Genomic DNA, 23,462 nt, shown 5'->3' on the forward strand with positions numbered 1-23,462 from the left:
TGTTTTATCTGTTACTATACTGTATGACTCTGGGTGTCAGCAATGTGATTGTGCTGAGGAGTGGTTTGTGTTTTGCCATGTTTGTAGATATTTTAATTTTCCACCATCAAAACTGGTCTCTATTTGCAGTTCTTGGTGACTGTCATGCTAATGCAAGAAGCCTATTCCATAACTGTTACCATGAACCTAATAATTCTTACTATTTTTTATTGAATTTAATTTTTTCCATTATTGTATGTGTGATTGAATTGCGATGTGTCTATCCCTAGTGCACTACATTTATACTTCTGGGAAAAAGCAAGAGGTTATGGTGGTTGGCTTTTATCCACCGGCAAATGCTTTTGTGCATCCATAACAACAGTTTCAAGGAGCTGTTTGCTTTTCTATTTTTAGTAGATGGTTAGCTAATATGCATCACTACATAATTATACTGTCGGAGAGAACACTGTAGGGGTACTGCAGAGGACCTTGCTTAGGATGTTTAGCTTTTTTTTCTGCAGCAGCAGTTTTAGGCCTGACCTCTGATATCACACACAGACAGATGGAGACAAGTTTTCATCCTAAGCCAGGCTCTAACTGAACAACAACCCAGAAAGACAGACCATGCCTAATTATGAGAAACAAGAAACTGTCTTAGGTTTGATCTTTGCTCACACATCTATTTGGAAAAACTCTCGTGGTTGTTTGACACTAATAGAGAAACTGAAAATAATGTTGGAGAACTCTGAAAATGTATAGTTTTCTTAGTGGGGTAGGGGATGCGAGGGTGGAAGGGATCAAACAGAAAATAGGATGCAATTGTCTATGTACAAGGTTTCTGTAAGACGATGATTATAATTTATTAATAATTTATCAAAAGCCTTTATCAACTCATCCAACGCTTCCTGTCTCTCTCACTTCCTTATTCCCTCTGGCGCTCATCTTTTACTTCCGTCATCCTTCATTTGTTCTTTCCCTTTCAACACAACTTGTCCTTTCCTTCCTCACTCTTTTCATCCTTATTTTTATTCTGCTCTTCGCTTTATCCCACTTGCCCATTGCTGTCAGTTCTTAGCCTCACTCTCAAGCCATCACCCTTCTGTCTTTACTCACCTCTGCATCACCATTAAAATGATGGCCTTGAGTTACCATAGCAACACACTGACCTGGCCCAAGGCTGTGAAGAGCCAGAAGGGACAAACACAACAGAGGAGCAACATCAGTCACTTCCAGTGGACACACACACACACACACACACACACACACACACACACACACACACACAGGAATGCCAATACAAACACAGAGAAATACACAGTTCCATCATCAATGTTCTTGTGACTGCCCCAGCACCTCTTTCTGTGCAGCTGAGCTTTCCTCACTGCCATGTACATCAGATCTTTCCTGTCTACACCCTCCCCAGGATAACAGTGGGATCTACAGCAAGTGTGTATACAGCAGAAATGACCATCCCAAATTGAGTAAAAGAAAAATATCATATTGGATACATAATTGTAAATTAACTTGTGATGTCCAGTCACATAGAGGGTTGCCTCTATGTGAGTGTGAAGCAGTTGGGATGAGGGTCAGCACCTCAAAGTCTGAGGCCATAGTTCTCTTCTGATAAGTGGTGAATTGCTCTCTTAAGTTTGGGATAGAGTTTCTAAAGTAACCTAAATAGTATTGATTATTGATGGAAACTTGAAACTAGCTATTTATCTTCTGTAATCCAAATTTTCAGTGAGCTTGACTGTCTCTGAATATCACTCTGCATATTGTAGACAAGGCGTCAGCTAAGACACAGTTTCCCCGGTACCACTCATTGAGAACCAGTGCAGTTTGCTTTGGAGAAAAGACCCACTGTGCATGTTTTGAAATAAATTTTTAAAATGAATTTAAATTTTAATGTTTTATTTTAAAAAATATGTGTAAGTGCAATAAACAGCTAGATTTATCGAGGTTGATGTTTGAAATCTTCTTGCCATAGCTTGAGCACAAACCCTGAACTATGGTAGTGACCTATAGACACCGCACAAAACCTGGAGGAAGGTGACATTATCTGTCTAATCAGTTCATTAGGTCTCCAATAATTTCAGGCTGCAGAATGTATAGACAGTATTATGATACTTTATTTCACGAGTGCCAGGGGGTTGTTTTTTGTTTTCACCAAAACTATTGCTATTACAAATTATTCCTCTATTCTTCTATATTATTATTCTATTCTATCATTATTCTTTATCTATTTTGGTGAGAGACAAAAGTGAATAAGTACATTTCATAACAAGTCCAACTATTCCAACTATTAATTTTAAAGCACAAAAAAATCCCATGTTCAACATAATTATTAGAATTTTAAATCTGTTGCATGGTAATACTGATTACAATTTCACTTAGGAATTAAGAATTTTAATATTACAAAGGGGAACAAAATTAACTTTGAAAAAATGTCTCACCATCCTTTAAATACAGTTATAGTGTATGTATGTGTGTGTATGTGTGTGTTTGTGTGTGTGTGTGTGTGTGTGTGTGTGTTTGTGTTTTCGTATGTATTTAAATAAAATCCTCAATTGTCTGATCTTGTCAAAATGAGTGGTCTCCATAGCATAAATTATCTCACATCCATTCTCCATAGCGCTGTAGGAACATTAGCAACAGGACTGAAAACAGAGCAACCTTATTGCCAGAATTTAAAACATTTTCTCTTAGAGCTGGAGGAAAAAATAATCTGTAGGTATGAGATTATCTGGATGCTGACAATACTTGTGAACACTATCCTTCCAAACTACCCCCTGATTCTTTGGGATGACTTCTTCAGAAATTGGTCTAAATGAGGGAATACCTTTGTGCACCAAGTTGGCTTGTTAAAACATGGCGCTCTGCAGACACAGGACTGCATGGTCACACAGTGTGACTAATGACTTGGCCCAGACACATGATTCCTTTTGTTCACTTGTCTTTTTGTTGCTTCTTTCCCGCCGCCTGTCCATCCTTCAGTCAGTGCTTTAGGTTAGGCTTTGAATTAGGTCGTTGAAACAAAGCAGGCAGCACAGAGGACAGCATGGTCAGCTGAGTGCGAGTAACTTCCCTCTGATTCATGACTTCATACTTTCCCAAATAATGAGTCAATTAGAGTAAATTATACATGTTTAGGGCCCACTGCAATTAGTTCACCTCTCTCTTTTCCTGTCTGACTAGAGTCTCTCCGCTTTCCTGTCTCTCCCATCCTCCTCGTCCTCTCTTCCTTCCACCATCACTCTGTCTCTCGTCTTCCCCCCTCCTCTTCCTGCTGTCTCCTGTCTGTTTCTTCACCTCCCTTTTTTTCTCCTCTTCCTCTCTCTCTTTGTCTTCCTCTCACCCATCCCATCCCTCGCTCTTTCTCTCTGTCCTAGTTCTCTTGGTCTCATGGTGAAGCTTTGTCTAATTACCATGCTAGCGTTTAATTGGAACAGTGTACACAAACACACGGATTGACTGAATACCCCTTACATGCAGACACATGGCACTGTGCAAACACACACACACACATACTCACAAAGTGCCGATTTGGATAGACATTACATGCACACATTACACACCCAGCAAGTTAACATGCTCCAGTTATACAAATACACATAACACACAGCGTACACCAGGGATAGATACTGTGGATTTTGTCCAGGTTGTACTACAGCCACTGCGTTGCTGCCCCTTCTGTGGAGCTAAGGCGTGTTGGCTACAGTCATAGATTGATTTTGGCCTAGTTATACCATGAGCTGCCTGTAGCTGCTCCCACTGTAGAGCTGTGTCATCTAACAACGGGCAACAACAGATGCACATTGGAGTAAAAATGCTAGTCAGACACCTAAATACCACACTGCCACATTCACATATTTTTAGGTTAATAGAAATCAAACATACGCAACTTTGGCATTTTGTGTTGCCCATATTTGGGAGTTTGTCAATTCCCACTGTAGTGAGTGAAAGTGGGAGCAGTTTGAATCTGAAAGATGAGATGTATTTGAGCTGTGGTTGGCTGCTTGGTTCTTCCTTGTACCTTGCTGATTGATTCGTTTGGTTGTTTTTGGTTTTATTTTTTTGCAGTGGGCAAATGGTTGCTTTTATAGATAAATATAGATATAACTAATCAACAACAATTTTCTCTGTTTTCCTCTCTGTGTTTCAGTCCTGCCCAGCCATACATGTGGCACCCCCGGCCTCATTCCAAATGGGGTCATTCATGGCTCACGGTACAACATGGGGGACAAGATCCGATACAGCTGTGAGTCAGGTTTTGTACTGGAAGGACACAGTATCCTCACATGTATTGTATCACCTGGCAGTGGAGCACAGTGGGACTTCCCATCACCATTTTGTAGAGGTAAGAATTTCTTATGAATTTCTGCAAATGCCATATACCAATTTCAGCAGCAAAAGTAAAATAATATAAAACCGTAAAATAATCTAAAAATATGTCTAATTGCTAATTGGGATCATGAGAACTGAAGGACCTTAACGTGAGGTCACAGGCCAGAGAAAGATGAGAAGCGCTGGTGTATTGATTACTTTTTAAAGCACAGCAAGGTCTCACTCAAATAATGTAACAAACCATTGTATGAACCAGATGGAGCCTGAAATCCTCAAGCAAAGCCCTTCTAATGGTTCATTAGTCTACAGACAAGAACAGATCTGTCCAGGTTTTTAACATCAGGGCCAGTAGATTCAGTATCTTGTGATAAATCTCTGCAAACCTCACTTAATATTTTTGTTTTTTACACAGTCTTCACTCAGTGATTTCATTTTCTGCTTTGTTGTGTTCAGCCGATATGCTGTTTCCTTTGTTTTCACATCAATTACTTTGTTAAGTGTTTGAAGATGTACAGATAATGTGTAAATGAAACTTCTGTCACAATAGAGTTGATGATGAGGATGTTAAAATGACAATACTGTTGTTATTTTAGTTGTAATATCCTTATTAGCATGTGTATTATGCTAATTTATCTAATAAGACATGCATCTTTTAATGTTAATTCATGAACAGAAATTAAACTATTGAAATTACCAGGAAAAAAATACACTAAAATATTTGTGTTTTTATTAAATCAATCAAACAATTTTATTTGAATAGCCCCTTTCAGACACAATAGTGCAATTTAAAATATTTTACAAATGACAAAACAGTAAAACAATTTGAAACAAATGCAAATGAGGAATAGACATAGGATATGGAAAATAACAAAACCAATAAGATAAAACCACTATTAAATTGATAAAAGACAATAAAAAGAATCAAACCTGCCCAGAAAAGAAAACACCAAAATCAATGTATAAAAAATACTTGTGGATGTTAGAGATTTACTTTGCCTTCACATTCTCTCCTTCTACCTCTTTGTCTCTCTCCAGCGGAGGGAGCATGTGGTGGTACGCTACGAGGCACTGCGGGTTCAATAACCAGCCCCGGATACCCTGCAGAGTATGACAACAACCTGGACTGTACATGGTCAATCCTCGCTGAGCCTGGGGACACCATAGCTCTTGTCTTCAATGACTTCTTATTAGAGGACAAATATGACTTCCTGGAAATCAGCGGGACAGAAGCACCAAGCATATGGTAAGATACATATCATACACAGAGCACAGACCACAGAGTTAAGTAGACAAAAATGTCATGTCTGAGTGCATGAGGATCTTTGTGAGAATCAGCAGGACGGAGGCATCATGTGTCGAAAGGTGTATAAATACATAATGAAAGCGTACTATAGATGGACACGCATAAACAGTGAACCACATTGCCTTGCTCTGTAAATAAAGTGGCAACACAGGATACTTCCGTCCAAGAATTAATAGCCTGGAGGCTTCATTGTTCTGTTAACTGGTTCACATTAAAGAGAACAGTTGTTTTCACTGCAATTTTCCATAACTTGCCTTCAAGGGGGGCATTTAATATTAAAAGAGGAATTATGATGCTGTTGGGGAGGACAGGTCCAACTACTGATGTGTAGTCATTGATTAGGAGTCCTGTTGTTGTTCCTGACTTATTCAAATCCCACAGGGATTAACTGCAGCCTAGAGGTTAAGCATGCAGGGTTGTTGCTAGTTCAAGTTGCTGGAACTTAGAACTTAGAAAACTTAGAGAGGAGAAAGTGAAAAAGCTGTTTGGCCAGGTCTGCTCAGAAATAGAATGGAAAATTTTTTTTCTCTAAAATTGCGAATGCAATATGTCTCTGTAATGCTTAACAAATAAGATGAATTCACTCTTTTTCTGCCTGTTTTATCATTTCTGAAGTTTTCCTGCAAATCTATTCAAGGTGGCATGGCATTCTCAATGCAAATAAGTACATAAATATAAATGTCTATGTAACCAGGTTTGTTGGCATCTATGGGAGATAATAAGATGAGGCTGTGTAACAGTGGAAATGCAATTTTAATATTTATCAATCTTTTCTAACTGGTAAATATGATTCCAAAAACTGCATTTATAGATCATCGTATCCTGCAGAAACTGTCTCTCATTTTTCATGTTCTTCTAACTCCTACTGATAGATGACATTGTCCTCCATGTGTAGAAAATGGTTCATGATTGTGGCGGGACTTGTAAAGGAATGGAATGGAGAGGTCGACAGATAAATAAGTGGAGTGAAGGAAGCAGAAAGGATAGCTCTAGATGGAAACAAAAGAAATAGGTTATAATTGCACATTTAGTCCTGTCACCAGTAGAGCAATGCGCATCAACCATGGCATTCTCATGATACCGTTTGTGTGTGTGTGTGTATTTTTTTGTGTGCCTGTGTCAAGTCTTAAGTGGCCCTTTGACAGTGTGAGCTGTTGATCATTTCTCCAGGCTCTGGCAGATAACACACACCCAATTGTGCACACACACACACACACACACACACACACACACAGCTTGTCTCTGACAGTATAACATTCAAAGACCACTGTCAACCCACCCTCTGCAATGCAGGGGGAGGACAGGGAGTGTACTGGAGAGTACACCCAACATTTTTTCACATTGAAAAGGGTGACAGCAACTCAAGCCTTTTGATTTGATGATTGTGAATTTAAAGGATTGGACGGATTGAAGTTAACATCCCTAAGCATTCACACTATGAAGCAAGCTAAATAAAACCGCTATTACTAGGTTAACAGTGTAGCACTGTAGAGGGAGATAATTTAGTAAAGGTTTGATGAGCCACCACAACAACCTGAGAAATTATGTGTCACAACAAATATGGTTTCAATTGCAAAGACACAGCAGTTTAATAAATTTATTTCTGAACACAAAGTAAATGAAAATTTAAAAAACAGATAACACATACCCGTGTTGTTATGTGTTGGATAAAACATTAAAATATATTATATTAAGGTAAAAGGTTAGCAGATTGACATTACAATAGTATGAACTGATATGACCTTTTTTGTATCAGAATAAAACTTTAGATCCTCAATCTAAAATAGAAGGTTGTTGATTACTGGTATACTGTATACTACTGTATATTAGGTCCACAAAGTGAACTTACGTTTATATTCACTAGACATCAGTATCAGTAGTTATGTGTGGTAAAGTGTTTGTTTTTTTCTCTTTTATTATATAGGTTACAGTGCTGATATGGCAAAACAAAGATCTCAAGTTGGAATCAAACCAGAGATGTTGCAATTTTATGGTTTTCATCTTAGTTTCATCCCAGACACCTTGAATATTCAAAGTTCACTGATCCAGGCCTAAGACAATATAATTATTTAAAGCTATACTTACAGTGCATCCGGAAAGTATTCACAGCGCTTCACTTTTTCCACATTTTGTTATGTTACAGCCTTATTACAAAATGGATTAAATTATTTTTTTACCTCAAAATTCTACACACAATACCCCATAATGACAAAGTGAAAAAAGTTTGCTTGAAATTTTTGCAAATATTTTAAGAATGAAAAACAAACAAAAAAAAACAAATCACATGTACATAAGCATTCACAGCCTTTGCTCAATACTTTGTTGAAACACCTTTGGCAGCCTCAAGTCTTTTTGAGTATGATGGTACAAGCTTGGCACACCTATTTTTGGGCAGTTTCTCCCATTCTTCTTTGGAGAACCTCTCAAGCTCCATCAGGTTGGATGGGGAGCGTCGGTGCACAGCCATTTTCAGATCTCTCCAGAGATAGTCAATCGGGTTCAAGTCTGGGCTCCGGCTGGGCCAAAGGAGTGGCTTCGGGACATTCACAGAGTTGTCCCGAAGTCCTTTGTTATCTTGGCTGTGTGCTTAGGGTCGTTGACCTGTTGGAAGATGAACCTTCGCCCCAGTCCAAGGTCCAGAGCGCTCTGGAGCAGGTTATCATCAAGGATGTCTCTGTACATTGCTGCATTCATCTTTCCCTCAACCCTGACTAGTCTCCCAGTTCCTGCTGCCGAAAAACATCCCCACAGCCTGATGCTGCCACCACCATGCTTCACTGTAGGGATGGTATTGGCCACGTGATGAGCAGTGCCTGGTTTCCTCCAGACATGACACCTGGCATTCAGGCCAAAGAGTTCAATCTTTGTTTCATCAGACCAGAGAATTTTGTTTCTCATGGTCTGAGAGTCCTTCAGGTGCCTTTTGTCAAACTCCAGGCGGGCTGTCATGTGCTTTTTACTGAGGAGTGGCTTCCGTCTGGCCACTCTACCATACAGGCCTGATTGGTGGAGCGCTGCAGAAATGGTTGTCCTTCTGGAAGGTTCTCCTCTCTCCACAGAGAAACGCTGGAGCACTGTCAGAGTGACCATCGGGGTCTTGGTCACCTCCCTGACTGAGGCCCTTCTGCCCCAATCGCTCAGATTGGCCGGGCGGCCAGCTCTAGGAAGAGTCCCGGTGGTTCCAAACTTCTTCCATTTACGGATGATGGAGGCCACTGTGCTCATTGGGACCTTCAATGCTGCAGAAATTTTTCTGTACCCTTCCCCAGATCTGTGCCTCGATACAATCCTGTCTCGGAGGTCTGCAGACAAGTCCTTGGACTTCATGGCTTGGTTTGTGCTCTGACATGCATTGTCAACTATGGGACCTTATATAGACAGGTGTGTGCCTCTCCAAATCATGTCCAGTCAACTGAATTTACCACAGACTCCAATCAAGTTGTAGAAACATCTGAAGGATGATCTGTGGAAACAGGATGCATCAAAACTCAATTTTGAGTGTCATGGCAAAGGCTGTGAATACTTCTTCATTTTTTTGTTTTTTATTTTTAATATATTTGCAAAAAATTCAAGCAACCTTTTTTCACTTTGTCATTATGGGGTAATGTGTGTAGAATTTTGAGGTAAAACATTTATTTAATCCCTTTTGTAATAAGGCTGTAACATAACAAAATGTGGAAAAAGTGAAGCGCTGTGAATACTTTCCGGATGCACTGTAAATGGGCTTCTGCCCTGCACAATATTATAGAAGCCTAAGTACCTTTCTCCAGAGATGGGATTAAGAGATGACTGACGTTTCACTGAGGCATGTGGGCAGGTCATTGTGAACATGACTGACACGTGACAGGACCACTGTGACGGGTTCTTCCTGTTTACTGAGAGCTTTTTCTGATTGGTTGTCCCAAAAGCAATTTCCTGTTTCATGTTCCTGTCTGCGAGCTGGCAGGTTGAATGTCAGGTTGTCTAGTTGTCACATATACACGCATATTCACAAAAACTGCGGCACACACACACACACACACACACACACACACACATGTATATATATATATATATATATATATATATATATATTTACACATACATGTGTACCCAAATGCTTTGAAACCTGCCTGCTATGTGAGGTCAGATTGGCAGAAGAGTGCAATCACTAGCTAATGCGAACTTTATTTCACCAGGATTATTTGCTGAATATAAATAAGGCTGCACAAACAATGGGAGACAGAATGAAGACAGACAACTGAGAGACATAGTGGGAGAGAGACAGGATCAAGGAGACAGAAAGAGAGACTTCGTAAGACCTCCAGGCATTTGTGCTACTGCCTACTGTCATCCAATATCTTTATCACACTGTATGGCTTATTGTATGTATTCCTCTATATTTCTCTATTTGGCAAATGAAAAGTCAACAGGCCACACAGCTGTTTGTTTATGCAGTTCAGGAGACCTTCAGTCCTTCTCAGTGCATGTATTTGCTCATGTTTGCATGAATTATTATGAATATCCAAATTGATCTGGCGAAACCAGTTCTCTGACTTTTCTTAAAAGCTGATCATCCGGGGAGAGCAGACTGCTTCTCCAAGAAGCAGTGATTGTCTTATGTAGAGGAGATACCTTGTTGATTTAATGCGTGTGAACTAACCTTATCTCTAAATATGTAGTTTTAGTCTAACTTAGTTTAGTTTATGTTAGGTGTATAATGAAATGAAAATGTTGACCTCTCAATACTGGATTGCAAAATATCAAATGTGTACAAGGCTTTTAGTCAAAGATGTTTGGAGATGCACTACACTGGCAGCATTAATACGTTGGTGATTCTGGACTGATCATGTCAGAGACTCCACATATGCATACTTTAGTGCAATTACGTTTAATGTCAGACCAGTATCATGTAAACATTCTGAATATTTAACCTTCTCGTAAATAACAACATCCTATTTAAAATAACATGGAAAATTCCTAATCTGAGATCATAGATAATAAAAGAAGAATGCACCAATATCTGTTAAAGCTGTCATCTTCAAATCTGAACAGATTTTCTGGGTGAACTTACAATGAGCTGTGTTTATCAGTTTCATTAATGTTAACGGGGCCATTCTTAAACCCCTCTCCTGCTTTCCATACCCTGACCTCTACCATTCTAGCCTTCACCTCTTCCTCCTTTTTCTCCCTCTCTTCCTGTATTCTTTGCACTTTCAACAGTCCCTCTGGGTCTCCCCTCTTCTTCTTTCTTTGTTCCTGCCCCTTTTCTGTTCTCCTCCCCTCCTCTATCTCAGCCTTTCAAAGCACAAGACAAACTGAGATGCTTAAAGCCCAACAGTGTTAGTACTGTCATCTTCTTCAAGTGAATGAATTCTTACACTGCTAAAGGCCATTATATCCGAGAAGCACAACCACCAGCAATTAATCATATTTTGTTCCTTATTGCTCACTGCATTATTCATATTGATTTTAACCAAGCTTCCAGTGTTGAAAACTCAAGAATTTGCTATAATGTATCATCACCACGATAGTCAAGGATTTTTTAATAAGCAGTAGTTTGCTATGGTGATTTTAAAAGGTTGATGAAATATCTGAATTTTCATACTGAATCTCTTCCCCCCTATCTTTAACTGGCTTCTAAAGGCCATAATTGCCAAATATTCCATTATTTGACTAACAGGGACATAATGTGACGAAAACTATTATTCACAAATCAGGTCTGCTACGCTAATGGAGACCTGGTTTGCTTCTCAATCATTTTAGCCCCCCCCTCTCCCTTTGCCTCTCCCTCAGGCGAACCCCAATTACCATTTGTCAGTACTGCCTCAACTGCCTCCTTTAAATCAACATCAATTCCTGTAGTACAGCAAACCTCCCATCTCACCTGGCTGTAACTACGATGTCATTTTTGTCTTCTTATTGTGGGTGAATCTCCAGAACTTCTCTCCACCAGGCAGTTGCTCATCTTCATGCAACAATTCAATTCAGTTCAGTTCAGTTTTATTTGTATAGCGCCAATTCATAATATACATGATCTCAAAGCTCTTCACGGGGAAAGGTTGAGACTTTACTTCATTATAGAGAGAAATCCAACAGTTCCCACAGAGAGCAAGCACTTGGTTACAGGGGGAGGAAAATCTCTCCTTTGAACAGGAAGAAACCTCCAACAACAACAATCAGACAACTATACTCTCAGTCATGAAGGTATTGATAATTATTCCAAGCAAATCGCACAACACTTGTGAGGGAAACATTAAGGTCTGATGAACCCAGAAGGACATCATCTGCAGACAGCAGGAATGCTATATTAACATCACTGTCGATGGTTTAAAACAATCAGGGCAAAAGGCAGGTGACACCACTGAACCATAGACTGGTTTGAACAAACTCAAAGGCTCTGACACCCCAGACCTCCATGGCACCTCCCACAGAAAACACCGGGGAATACAACCATGAGCATTTTACACAACCCCAAAACATATGTAGACAAGATCAGCAATTCTCTATCAGTAACTTCAAGCGAATAAAATGTTGGTCTATTTTACCATGATCAAGACTGAGCCCACATTGCTCTGCGTGAATTGTTTAGGATTTGCTGAGGTTCAACAGACAGCCAGAATTTCTTTTCACGCACTTCGACCTTGGTAGGTTTTCCCAGGAAGATTTAGCTGTGTGATTCCTTGATCATTTCAACACACCCTCCAGCCCCTTTACTGAAACTTAGGGCCTTGTCTGTCAATTCAAAGGGCATCACATAAGGCCTGCAGCATCTTTGGATGAACCTTCTCCATCCTCAGTACCTTGCCATGAAGTGATTCAGTGACACCTTCCGTAGAGATAGGCTCAGACTTTTTCCATTTTTCCCTTATTCGTTCTACTCTCATCGCTTTTCTACATTCTGCCCTTTTTCTAACCACCAGCCCTCTCTTAGTCTCTTTTCTCCACCTGACACACCTCTCTTGTCCTGTTATTACATTTACATTTTAAATTATGTTCACTGGTAGCGTGATTCTCTGTGTGTGTCCGTGTGTGTATGTATTTCTGAGCGTGTGGGTGCGTTATGAGATTAAAAGTACCAGGGTTTACCAGGGATTTGCACTAAGCACTTGGAATAAACAGCTATCTGTTGTGAATAATGTCCTTTCCAACTTTTTTGACTTGTATCCAATCATTTATTTTTACAGTGCCTTTTTGTCATTTTGCAGATGCTTACATCCACAGGGACTTGCAATAAGTTAAAATAATATATTGCCAGCAGTACAAGCAGCCAAAAGGGAGAACAGGAGCCAAAACAACAGTGCCCAGACAGTAGAAAGTTATGTGTGTCTCACTGTGATGTTCATGTATCACCGAAAAGCCAGTGGTCTAATAATAGAGAAGTGCTACAGTAAGCACAGAAATACCTCTCTCCTGCTCTTGGTTTCTTTGTCCCGTCTCCTCTCTGTTTTGCCATTTGTCCTCTCTTCTTTTATTGTCTACTCCTCTCAGGTCTGTCAAACCACTCCTCTCGTTTTCTCTTATCTCCTCTCCTCTGTTCGCATTTCCTCCTCCTTTTTTTTTTTTTTTTTTTACTTCTGCAGCCTCTCCTGTCTGTCTCTTCTACATCACGGTCCTCTTTGTTTTATCTTCATAAGTCCTTTTTTCATGTGAAACTTGCACCTCTCTCTTTTCTCCCTCTTCCCCATCCCCTACTCTCCTTTCTCCATCACTTCTCCCTTTCCAGCTTCACTTGCTTTCTCATTTATCTCCATCCTTTGCAATCTGGTATTTGTAATGTCTAACCTCATTTAGATTTGCTTCTTTGTCTCACCTTTCCTCACTTTCGACCTCTCCTCTAGTGTAACCTCTCCCCTCCTGTTCATTTAAGTGGATTTCTAGTCTTATGTCCTTTCCTATGGTCTTCATCCATCAGCCGCTGTTTGTCTCTGCAGGTTTTCTTGCAGGCTTTTCTTTAGCCTCTCTCTCCTCTGCTTTTGTCCTTCCTCTAGGTTCTCTTCCTCTCGCATTTCTCTCATTATCCTAAAACCTGTTTAGCTGTTCTCTGTCAGACCTGTCCTTCATTATGTCTCCCCTTCCCTCTCCTTCTCCATCTCCACCTAACCTCTGTGCTGCAACCTCTGTTTCCTCTTCACCAGACCTGTCTTCTTTCAAACTTTTATCAGTCTCTTGTCTTTTCTCTTCTTGTTTACTCCTTCTTCCTCTCCCCCTTCCTTTCAGTCTCATCCCTCTGTCCTCCATCTCTCTGACCTCTTGTCTCTCTCTCATTCCAATGTCAGGCAGCTGGCCAGTCCCTATGAATAATGGAGGAAGTACAGCATGTCTTGCACTTTTTATCTGTTTCACTCTCTACTTTTCATATTTCTCCATATTTTTGTTCTCTCCTATGCACATGGACTTCATTTATTTGAATTGGTAAACTTAGTACATTAGCATGCAGACTTGCTTCCATGTACTTTTATCAGTTTAGGATACCCTCACTCATTATTTCCCCTAACCGTAGTCTTAATGATCGGCACTACATACCTTAATTGAGCCCTTACCCTGACCTTAAACACACAGTATGTAACTTCTGCCACTCAGGCAAAACAATGAAAAAAAAGACGACATTCAGGGATCATGGGAGTTGTTGCTACTTGCAAGGTAACCTAGGGGCTTTTGGTTTTTTTTAAAGGACAGTCTTGCAGAAAGATCTACTTTGGGGCAGTCTTTTTGAAACACATAAACGTTTGACCACAGATGACTCCAGTGAAGGATACCACAATTGCTGGCCTGTATCACTTACTAGCTCACATGACAGGGCAGGCTCATCAGTTAGTTAGCTGAACCAAAAATGGAACTGGTTTGCTATGTGAACTGTTACTGTGTTCAAAGATATTTCTTGAATCAATTGTGCACATATAAAGTGTAGTTAGTGCTGCATGGCACAGATGCACAGTGAATAATTGATATTAACTTACATTTCTTTACATAATTAACTTCAAAAGTGCAGTCATACTCTTAACATGTTTTTTTTTTTCTTCAGTGCAAATAAGAGTGTGGCTCTTAATGGATTCAGAAGAAAATAAAATCTAGTGCTTTTTTGCTGAAGTGTTTTTCATCACCTACATTTTCACTCAGTTTAAAATTGCTAATGTGTATTTGTGATGACAGAGCTCAACAACTTTCGGCAGTATACCATGTGGCCAAAATTTTACTCATTCCTGTTCTCTTCTAAACTTTTAATGTGTTCATCTAAACATTTGCCAAACCCTAGACAGAAATGTGTCTTTCACAAATGTAATGAAACAGTGGCATTGTTTGTGCAGTCTTAAGGGGGGAGCCAGGAGTGTCAGATGTTGTTAGCTGGCAGCAGATTTTCAGTTCATCCAAGCTGATTATTTGTTTAAAATGAGCTCATGAAAACATGTAGTGAGAAGCTCCGAGATAAGTTTTGTTAAGTCACTCTCTCAGTCCCAGAAGTATTTCTGCAAGATATTGTTGGGGAAAAAAACAAATGTTTTACTAATCAGGTTGTAAATGGTTTTAAATTTGGATTTACAAAAACTAGAATGGAATTATGAGGTGAACAGATGGGTCTTCATCTGAGCCCATTGTTGAGATGATATATAAACTGCATTCTCATGTGGTTAATATTAGCAAATTCACAATACCCATTGATTTGTACAGCAAATAAGGACATTTACAACAATATCATATTGCTATTGATATTGCTATCATCACATAGAAATCGTATTTTCCATTACATAACCACTGTATGCAAATGCACAGGGCCTGAGGCTTTAACAGTATGATATCAGCAGTGATTTCCCAAAGTAATACTCAAACAGGTAATTGTTTTTCCTCAGGACAGAAATGCATCGGCAAGACTTTAACAAAGAATAAGTCAACACCACACACTTAGTTTACACTAAATCAAATTTTTAAAAATGGACCAAGTATGACTTAATTTTCATACAAATATGACTGACATGGTACAGAAATGCTATAGTTCAGTGAATGATTACTTTGGAGAGGACCAGTTTTAAGAGGTAGAAAGTTACTAACTACAGTTACTTAAGTACTGTACTTAAGTACAATTTTGAGGCTCTTATACTTTAATTGAGTATTTATATTTTTATGCTACTTTATACTGTACTTCTACTTCATTACATTTCACAGGGAAACATTCATGCCACTGCATTTATTTGACAACAATAATTACTGGTTACTTTAAAAAAAACAATATTATACACACAAAGTCTCTGATCAGCTTCTCAAATTTCGTACATTTATTCACTGAAATACCCATGTATTTAAATTACTTACAGTTATCTCCACCTGAACCAGCCATTCATATTTATATACAGCCCAGCTAATTATGGCCTTCCATAAATATGCAGGGTTTTTTTTTTCATCAAACAGGCATGATAACACTGACTCTTCCACTGTCAGTTAACTTTTCATTTTAATGATGTCCCTCACTCGTAAATCACTTTGGATAAAAGTGTCTGCCAAATGAGTAAATGTAAATATAAATTATTTCTTCTTTAATTTATTTTCAGTTGCTTTGGTAAATATAAAATATTCATTTTTCTTCCCAGCTTTGATTCAAATTTAGAATGACTTCAGTGCGACACAAAACATGACTCCAAGGATCAGTTCTTTGATAACAGTAACCTGTTTCATCATATAAATCTTTTTTTGTACTAGATAAGTTGTCTAAGAGCATTTTCTTTTACCAGGCTGGTTTAATAAAATCACACACTTGTCAATGTAACCAGGGCGAAGGTGCACTGAAGTTTAGAAAAAAAGAAATTCTTACCAAACTAAAACCCCAATAATATGATGCTCTGTTGGTGCCTATAGGAATTACACATGAATTTAATTTGCCCCGTTGCCCATGGAGGTCATAGGTCAGGTGCAGACCATTAGTTGTGCCTGAAATCACTCCCTACACTATTACTAGGACAGAGTGCACTCTATTTACTGTGTATTTTATTTGAGTGTAGACAATCTGAGTGTGAAATGTACACATTATATAGCACCCTCAAAATTCCCCTTGGCTTTAGCTCTAGTTTCCAGGCTCTTATCTCACGTGTCATGTCATTATGTCACACTACCGCACATTTGTATTTAACCACACTAGCTGGGAAAGACCACTGGTTGTCTCACTGAGAGATAACATATTGCTCTACTGTAGTCTATTCACTGTGTATACTGTAGAGTTGGAGTGCCTTGGGGCAGACACATTGACAGTTCTTTTGTCTCATCTGACATATTTCACATTCTTTTTCTCTGATTTTCATGAGCTGTCTCTTTCAGTGATTTGATAACCTTCCCAACTGTATTTGCAGAGACAGAACTTTGTGGCTCCCATAATAAGCACTCAATAAGGTCCTCTAACAAGTGTGCTTAATATTTTTCACCACCTCTCATATTTTGTTTCTGGCCTTTTTCTTATCTGTGTTTCTTCCTTCCTCATTGTCTTCTCTATCTGCTCAGTATACCTGCGGCATTATTAAAGGGCAGTTACAGTAGCTCGTCTTGCTCTAGGGAGGATGGTAGAACATTGGCTTCCAGGCAGTCTCTTACGTCAGTTTCTTCTCTTTTTTTTGTCTCAGTACACCATTTTCCCCAAATTTGTATAAATATTTATATATATATATATATATATATATATATATATGTGTGTGTGTGTGTGTGTGTGTGTGTGTGTGTGTGTGTGTGTGTGTGTGTATATATGTATGTATGTATGTATATGTATATGCCTGCCTTGGTTGCTATTGGTAACAAAATGCGAGAGATGTGAGATGATGATGTAAGATTTACCAAAGGCTACCAACTCATTTTCTCAGTGATGATGCTTCAGAAACTGTTTTTGAAGATGAACTTTTCTGACTTTTCACTATTACACTGTCTCCGTTCACCTCTCTTGCATGACTATTTGTCTCCCCTCCTCTTCCTGTAATGCTTTGTTTTTTCATAAATAAGTCATTCTATTGTATTTACTGAGCCTAGAATCATGCAATTTTATACATATATACATGCCATATATTTACACATAAATATATATTTTCAAAATCCCAAACAATGATATCATAACTTTACAATGTGGCTTTTCCTTGCCTTCCAGTTAATCAGAGCTGCTTTTCATTGTTGGATTTTTAAAACAAAAAAAAAAGCAAAAAGTGCCTTTTAACATATTTTTTTTCATATTTTAGATTTGCTGAATTTGCTGTTACACACTTTGACAAGGGAGTCATACTATATCTAGTACAACTGCAGACAACCTGCTTTTGGTCAGTGATGATCATTATGCAAATGGATAATATCATTCATTCAATTCCCACATCTGCATTTTCCAAGCTAGTGAAACAAATGGCTTTTCAGCTAAAACCGCCTTAATTTACAGCCAGACTCTGCACCTCAGATGACAGAGGAGAGTGACATCAAATTCATACTCTTGAAAGTTCTGCTTCACATAAGGATATTTTTATTGTGTATAGTTGCTCAGATGAAGCCTTATGGATCCTGGAGTTATTCACACTTGTCTGTTGTGCGATGTATTATATACTTTGTTTGCAATTGTTTGTGGCATGTCATTTCAAAGGACTTTTCACAGTGGTTGGTCATGCTGCAATCCATGATACAACACTCCCTAATTATTTAAAATTTTTTCTACCTGAAACTGAAATATGTAAATCTCATCTTCCATCCACACACTAATTTCACATACTGTCAGAAAGTTACGGCAAACATCATCACTGTGAGGCTGTAATCTTTGTTTCAGAGTGATATTGACCACCAGCATGGATCGTAAGGAAACCTTGAATCATACACACATTACACAACAATAACGGTTTGTTACACGCAGATTGAATTTGTGAAATGTGAATATTAGGAATATTAGTAGAACTTTTCTTTTTCTTCCAGGTTGACTGGTACAACCCTGCCTTCACCAGTGATATCAAATAAGAACTGGCTTCGGATACATTTCACCTCAGACAGCAACCATCGAAGAAAAGGATTCAGTGCTCAGTACCAAGGTATGTCACACAAACACTTTCACACCTATAATGTGCACACATGGGTTTGTACTAAGTATTAGTCTTTATCTGATTATGTGCTGGGAGATGCACTGGTATTGAGGGTCTTTCAGGATTGTTTTGGACACATTTACAAGCTAATCCATGGTTCTTTTCTTTGGTTATATCTGCATATGGTGTAATTGAGAATAGCATTTACTGGGGACAGAAGTCTGGAATCACCTGACTGAACTCAGTGGACCTTTCCTGTCATCTAATTGACTGGTTGTATGGCTTAATTAGCATATTAAGCTCCATATTAGTTTCCACGTGGCGGCCCAGATTTAATTGGCTGCTTCCAACACAAAACACGGCAAGCCTGTCTCTCTTCCTGTGACTCTCACTCACGTCTGCCTCCATGTCTTTTTTTTTTTGTTCGGTTTTTTTTTGGTTTTTTTATTCAACCCATTGCTGACTCTCTTTTCCCCAGTTGTCTTTTGTCTGTTGTCACTCTTGCCATTGATACTTTTACCAGTCTCACCTGTATGGTTGTGGGTGTGAGGAAGAAGGGGAAGAGAGCGAGAGAGAGAGAGAGAGAGAGAGAGAGAGAGAGAGAGAGAGAGAGAGAGAGAGAGAGAGAGACCGAGCTGTGCTTTTAATGCCAAGTCTTTCTCAGTGGAATGTAGTTTGGTTGTAGCACAGATTTTTCTGTTATCCTCTGCAATGCTGCTACTTAGGATAAAATAGATGGGATAAATTTTAATGCAGCTGCTCTCCTTTGCTCGTCTCCCCTTTTTCTTCTCTCTTGTCCTCACTTCTCTGTGTCTTTTAATCTCTTCTCCCTTTTCCCTGTTCTAATTTTCAGTTTCTGCCACTGTTGCATTTGTCATAGATTTGTTAGGAGGGGGAGTGTGAAGCACTTTCTGGATTGCACACATACAGTAGTTGATGTGCTCTGAATAGCTACCCTGACAATAGTAATAATAATATCTGATAATGTATGATTTATAATATAATAAATGTCCTTTTCTCTCTGCAGTTAAGAAAGCGATAGAGCTGAAGTCCAGAGGGGTGAAGATGATGCCCAGTAAAGACTCCAGTCACAAAAATGCTGTCTGTAAGTAAACTACTGTCTGCTGTTTGAGTGTGTTTGCAGAAAGTGTGACCGTATGTCATTTAGTCAGGCCTCAAGTTGAAACACATCTGGTCACACACATACACATGTGCATGCCCACACACACATGCATGCACAAAGTGTATGGACACAAGGAAGCACAGCCAGCATCCATCTTTGATATGGCAGGAGCAGTGATTTAATCTATTTTTCACCGGGGTTGCCCTTCTAGGAGACAAGAATGAGTACCACACTCTCCTCTTCTAATTTTTTTCTTTGTCCTGTCCTTTAAATAGAAGTTATTTGTGTCTACAGAAGCAAAATATGTTTATTTATAGAATATATTTAAGATACACTTTGTGTAAAATGTTTCTTTTCTCCTAACAATCAGGTTCTAACCTGTTCACACCTGTCCTATAATGCCTCTAGTTCATTGCAAACCAACTCGCACAGCCCTTCAAATATATGTGTTTTTTTGCAGAACAATGAAAGGTGTCTATGTGTCACAGTGTCAATTCAAGTATTTTTGCTGTGAAAAAAATGTCAAAACTTTTGAATACATCTACTGTTTTTGAAGTATGTTTTTAGTTAAGCCTGAGTTCATCATTGTCTGAAGTCTACAGTCCATGGGGATGCCATAGTTTGTCCTGTTGATTCATTGGAATCAGAGCTGGCTGGCCCAACTCTTTTTTGAACATAAGCAGATTTTGCTGCTTGGTAGTCATGTTACCGTGTCAACCTCTGCACAACCATGTTCGAATGCCAAAAGTTGTATGCATGAGACTCTACTTTGTTTCTGTTATGATGGTTTCTCTCATTTTAGCTTTGAAGAAATGTTCAAACCACCCGTTGGCACACACAGTGTACCACTCTGTGCTGGTGTGAGGATGAGAATCTGACTACAGTCCATAATAAACTCACTGCAGCATAGTGACTCACTTTCTCCTGGCTGTCGCTGTTCCCTCTCAGTGGATACATCTTTTGTATTGTCCATTTCAGCTTTTTATTACGTTTTAACTTTCTAAATTTCCAAATGCTAAGTGGAGTCTGGAGAATTGGTGCTGTGACTCTTCTTGGCCAAAGCTGGAAATGTGCCCATTGCATCTTATTCATTCCCTGTGGTGGTACAGCCAAGATTCCAGAAAGAGACACTGTATTCTCCATCAGGTGAAGTTAGTGGCAGCTTATTTCTGACTTATTTCTATATAAGTCAGTAGAAAAAAATTGCAATCCATTGTGAACATTAACAATGGTCAATATATAGAAGAAAAGTTTAAAAAATGATAAAGTGTTCCTTTCATTTCTGTCTCTCTACAGTGTTTTCTTCTCTCCTTTCTTCTCTCCTGCCCCCTTTTTATATATTCAGCTCTTTACTTGACTAATCTTCCCATATCTTGCAGACCACACTGCACAGTACATGCATATCTTACATGTCATTTCAATGAGACTTAAATGGGTGCTGTCATGCCTTGCTCCGTGCTATTTGTAACATGATGAAAGCCAATTATTGTACTTTTCAAATTAAACTGAGAAGAGCTTTGAATGCAAAGCATGGCTACAAAGCTGATCATGAGATGCATATGTAATTTGAGTGCTGTAAATGATGAAAAGGATTTTAGCAGCAACTCGTAACTCATCCATCTACAGTAAACGTGACCAAGTGCCCTGTCCTTTAGTTGTTGGTATGTATACAGTGAAGATATCATCAACCAGGGAGACTGTTCTCCCAAGAAAAACAACAACAAAACAACGGCATCAGTTGTTTCAAAAAATGGTCAGAAATTATTTATGTCAGTGTTGACACTGTACGCTTGCGTTGCAGTTTTGTGGTACGTGCTTTAACCTCACAGCATTAAGGACCTCCTACCAAGTAGTTCATTTAGCCTAAACCATGATATTTTTCTTGCTCACCTCCCCTCTTCTCTGTTTCATTCCAGTGCAAGAGTACCAACGGCCCCCTTTGCTGATAATTGTTCGCTGGAATAGTTCTGTGTGGCTTTGTTTGTTGCCACTGTTTATTTCCCATTTACAGAGTCAGGGCTGTGCAGGAACAATGGATTTTTTTATCAGCACACACAGAACAGACAGTTAGCAGACCATGAGGATAAATTAACTGAATTTGATAAAACAGTGTATTAGATTAAAATCACTTACTCTACCTTTAATTTTACAGCAGTTATTTGACATGACCTCTGCTATTTTTGTTGAGTGCGCTAATGTGCTGTAAGTAACAGATATTAGATTTGAAATGAAACCAAATGAAGAAAATTGTGTGAAATTTCTTGGTTATCTCAAAAACTACACAATAAATAAAAAAGCAAACAAACAAAGCTTTATCAGTGAAGGTCTCAAGATGATACATTAACACACCATTAGTTTGTTTTAATGCTGGCAGCTAATGCACCATAGGTGTCAGTTTTTATGGTTTAGTTTGGAATTTAGGCCATTAAAAGGAATCTCTCAAGTGGCTGTAGTATGTACTTAGTTTTATTTTCATGATCTGTTCAAACCTGGTGAACCATCTTCAGTAGCTACAGGGATTACAATCAGTTGAAGAAGTCACATTTTAAAGTAAAACAAGAGAAGAAGGCAAAGAAGCACCTCAAATAATATTGTGAGGGGCTGAAGATCTGTGTATACAGTATTTAATTAGTTGATCCAAATGGAAGGTAAGAATCATGGAGTGTTTTTATCGGGAACAGTGGAAAAATGGTTTTCACCACAGTGGCAGCTAATGGGAAACCAAATAAACTTAAACACTACATTGACCACAGGGGCAATAAAACAATCAATTAATTGATAAATACAATAAATATCTCTGTACTCCGGGGGATGGGGATGGACAACATATTTCTTGGCAGCTTTGAGATGCCACTAAAACAGCATTCAGATCATTTGACAGAGGCTCTTAATTATCGTGGAAGCCCAAGCTCATACCTCATCCATTCCTCAGCATTTAGCTTCATAATAAAACCCTCATCAATAATTCTGCTGATTTACATGCTCAGCTGAGCATGTGCCAGTGCAATTAACATTAGTATGGTATTTTTGTGCGTATGCGTGTGTATATGTGAAAAAGAGATCGTATGTGCTTGTGTTCCTCTTCATCTGTTGCTGCAATTAAAATGAAAACTGTGTGTATGTGAGTGTATGCATGCATATGTGAGGAGTTCCTGGGGCAAATCAGTTTATTATATTTATCACTGATGTGGAGCTTTGTGAAGAGTTCCGATCTCACACACTCTCACGTTTCCTCTTGCTTACACATACTGTGCTCACACTCTGATATACACATAAGCAGAAACACACTCATATACAAAGTGGTTTCCCCATGAATCGCCTGGAGTCAACCTGCTGAATCCAAAGTTATTGCATTTGCTTGTTACGAGAAGGGCCAGCTAACGAAACATCTTGTTGTGAAGCAACTCTCTTGGTGGTCTATGGTGACTGACTTTAAAATGTATTAAAATAAATTACAATATAGCCTTAGCATTGTGATGTTCTGCATGCCCCTTAAATATATATTAACCTAAAAAACAAAGCCTAACAATAAAGCTTGCTGTAGTTAACCTTAATACTCCTTTGCCTCAGGGCGTTCAGATCTCACTGCACATTGCCCTGTGTGTATTTTATCATGATGTTTAAGCACACTGATTACCAGTGGTTTGTTGTGCATGTGCGTAAAGACTCACAAAAGTACCTATCTCACTTGTAAAATTAGTGCTGCACTGTACAG

At 38.8% G+C, this 23,462-nt stretch overlaps 1 protein-coding gene across 1 annotated transcript in view; it reads left to right on the forward strand.

Annotated features, from left to right (window-relative positions):
• LOC139627768 (CUB and sushi domain-containing protein 1-like) overlaps positions 1–23,462 on the forward strand; it is a 400,363-nt gene that overhangs the window by 195,078 nt on the left and 181,823 nt on the right. The window contains exons 4-7 of the mRNA XM_071488859.1: positions 4,142–4,336; positions 5,359–5,566; positions 18,521–18,633; positions 19,652–19,729. Coding sequence (XP_071344960.1) covers positions 4,142–4,336; positions 5,359–5,566; positions 18,521–18,633; positions 19,652–19,729 — 594 coding nt within the window. The remainder of the gene's footprint in view (positions 1–4,141; positions 4,337–5,358; positions 5,567–18,520; positions 18,634–19,651; positions 19,730–23,462) is intronic.

Source organism: Trachinotus anak, unplaced genomic scaffold (assembly GCF_046630095.1).
Source record: "Trachinotus anak isolate AG129_WGS33_773 ecotype Australia unplaced genomic scaffold, CSIRO_AGI_Tana_v1 ptg000011l, whole genome shotgun sequence".
NCBI lineage: Eukaryota > Metazoa > Chordata > Actinopteri > Carangiformes > Carangidae > Trachinotus > Trachinotus anak.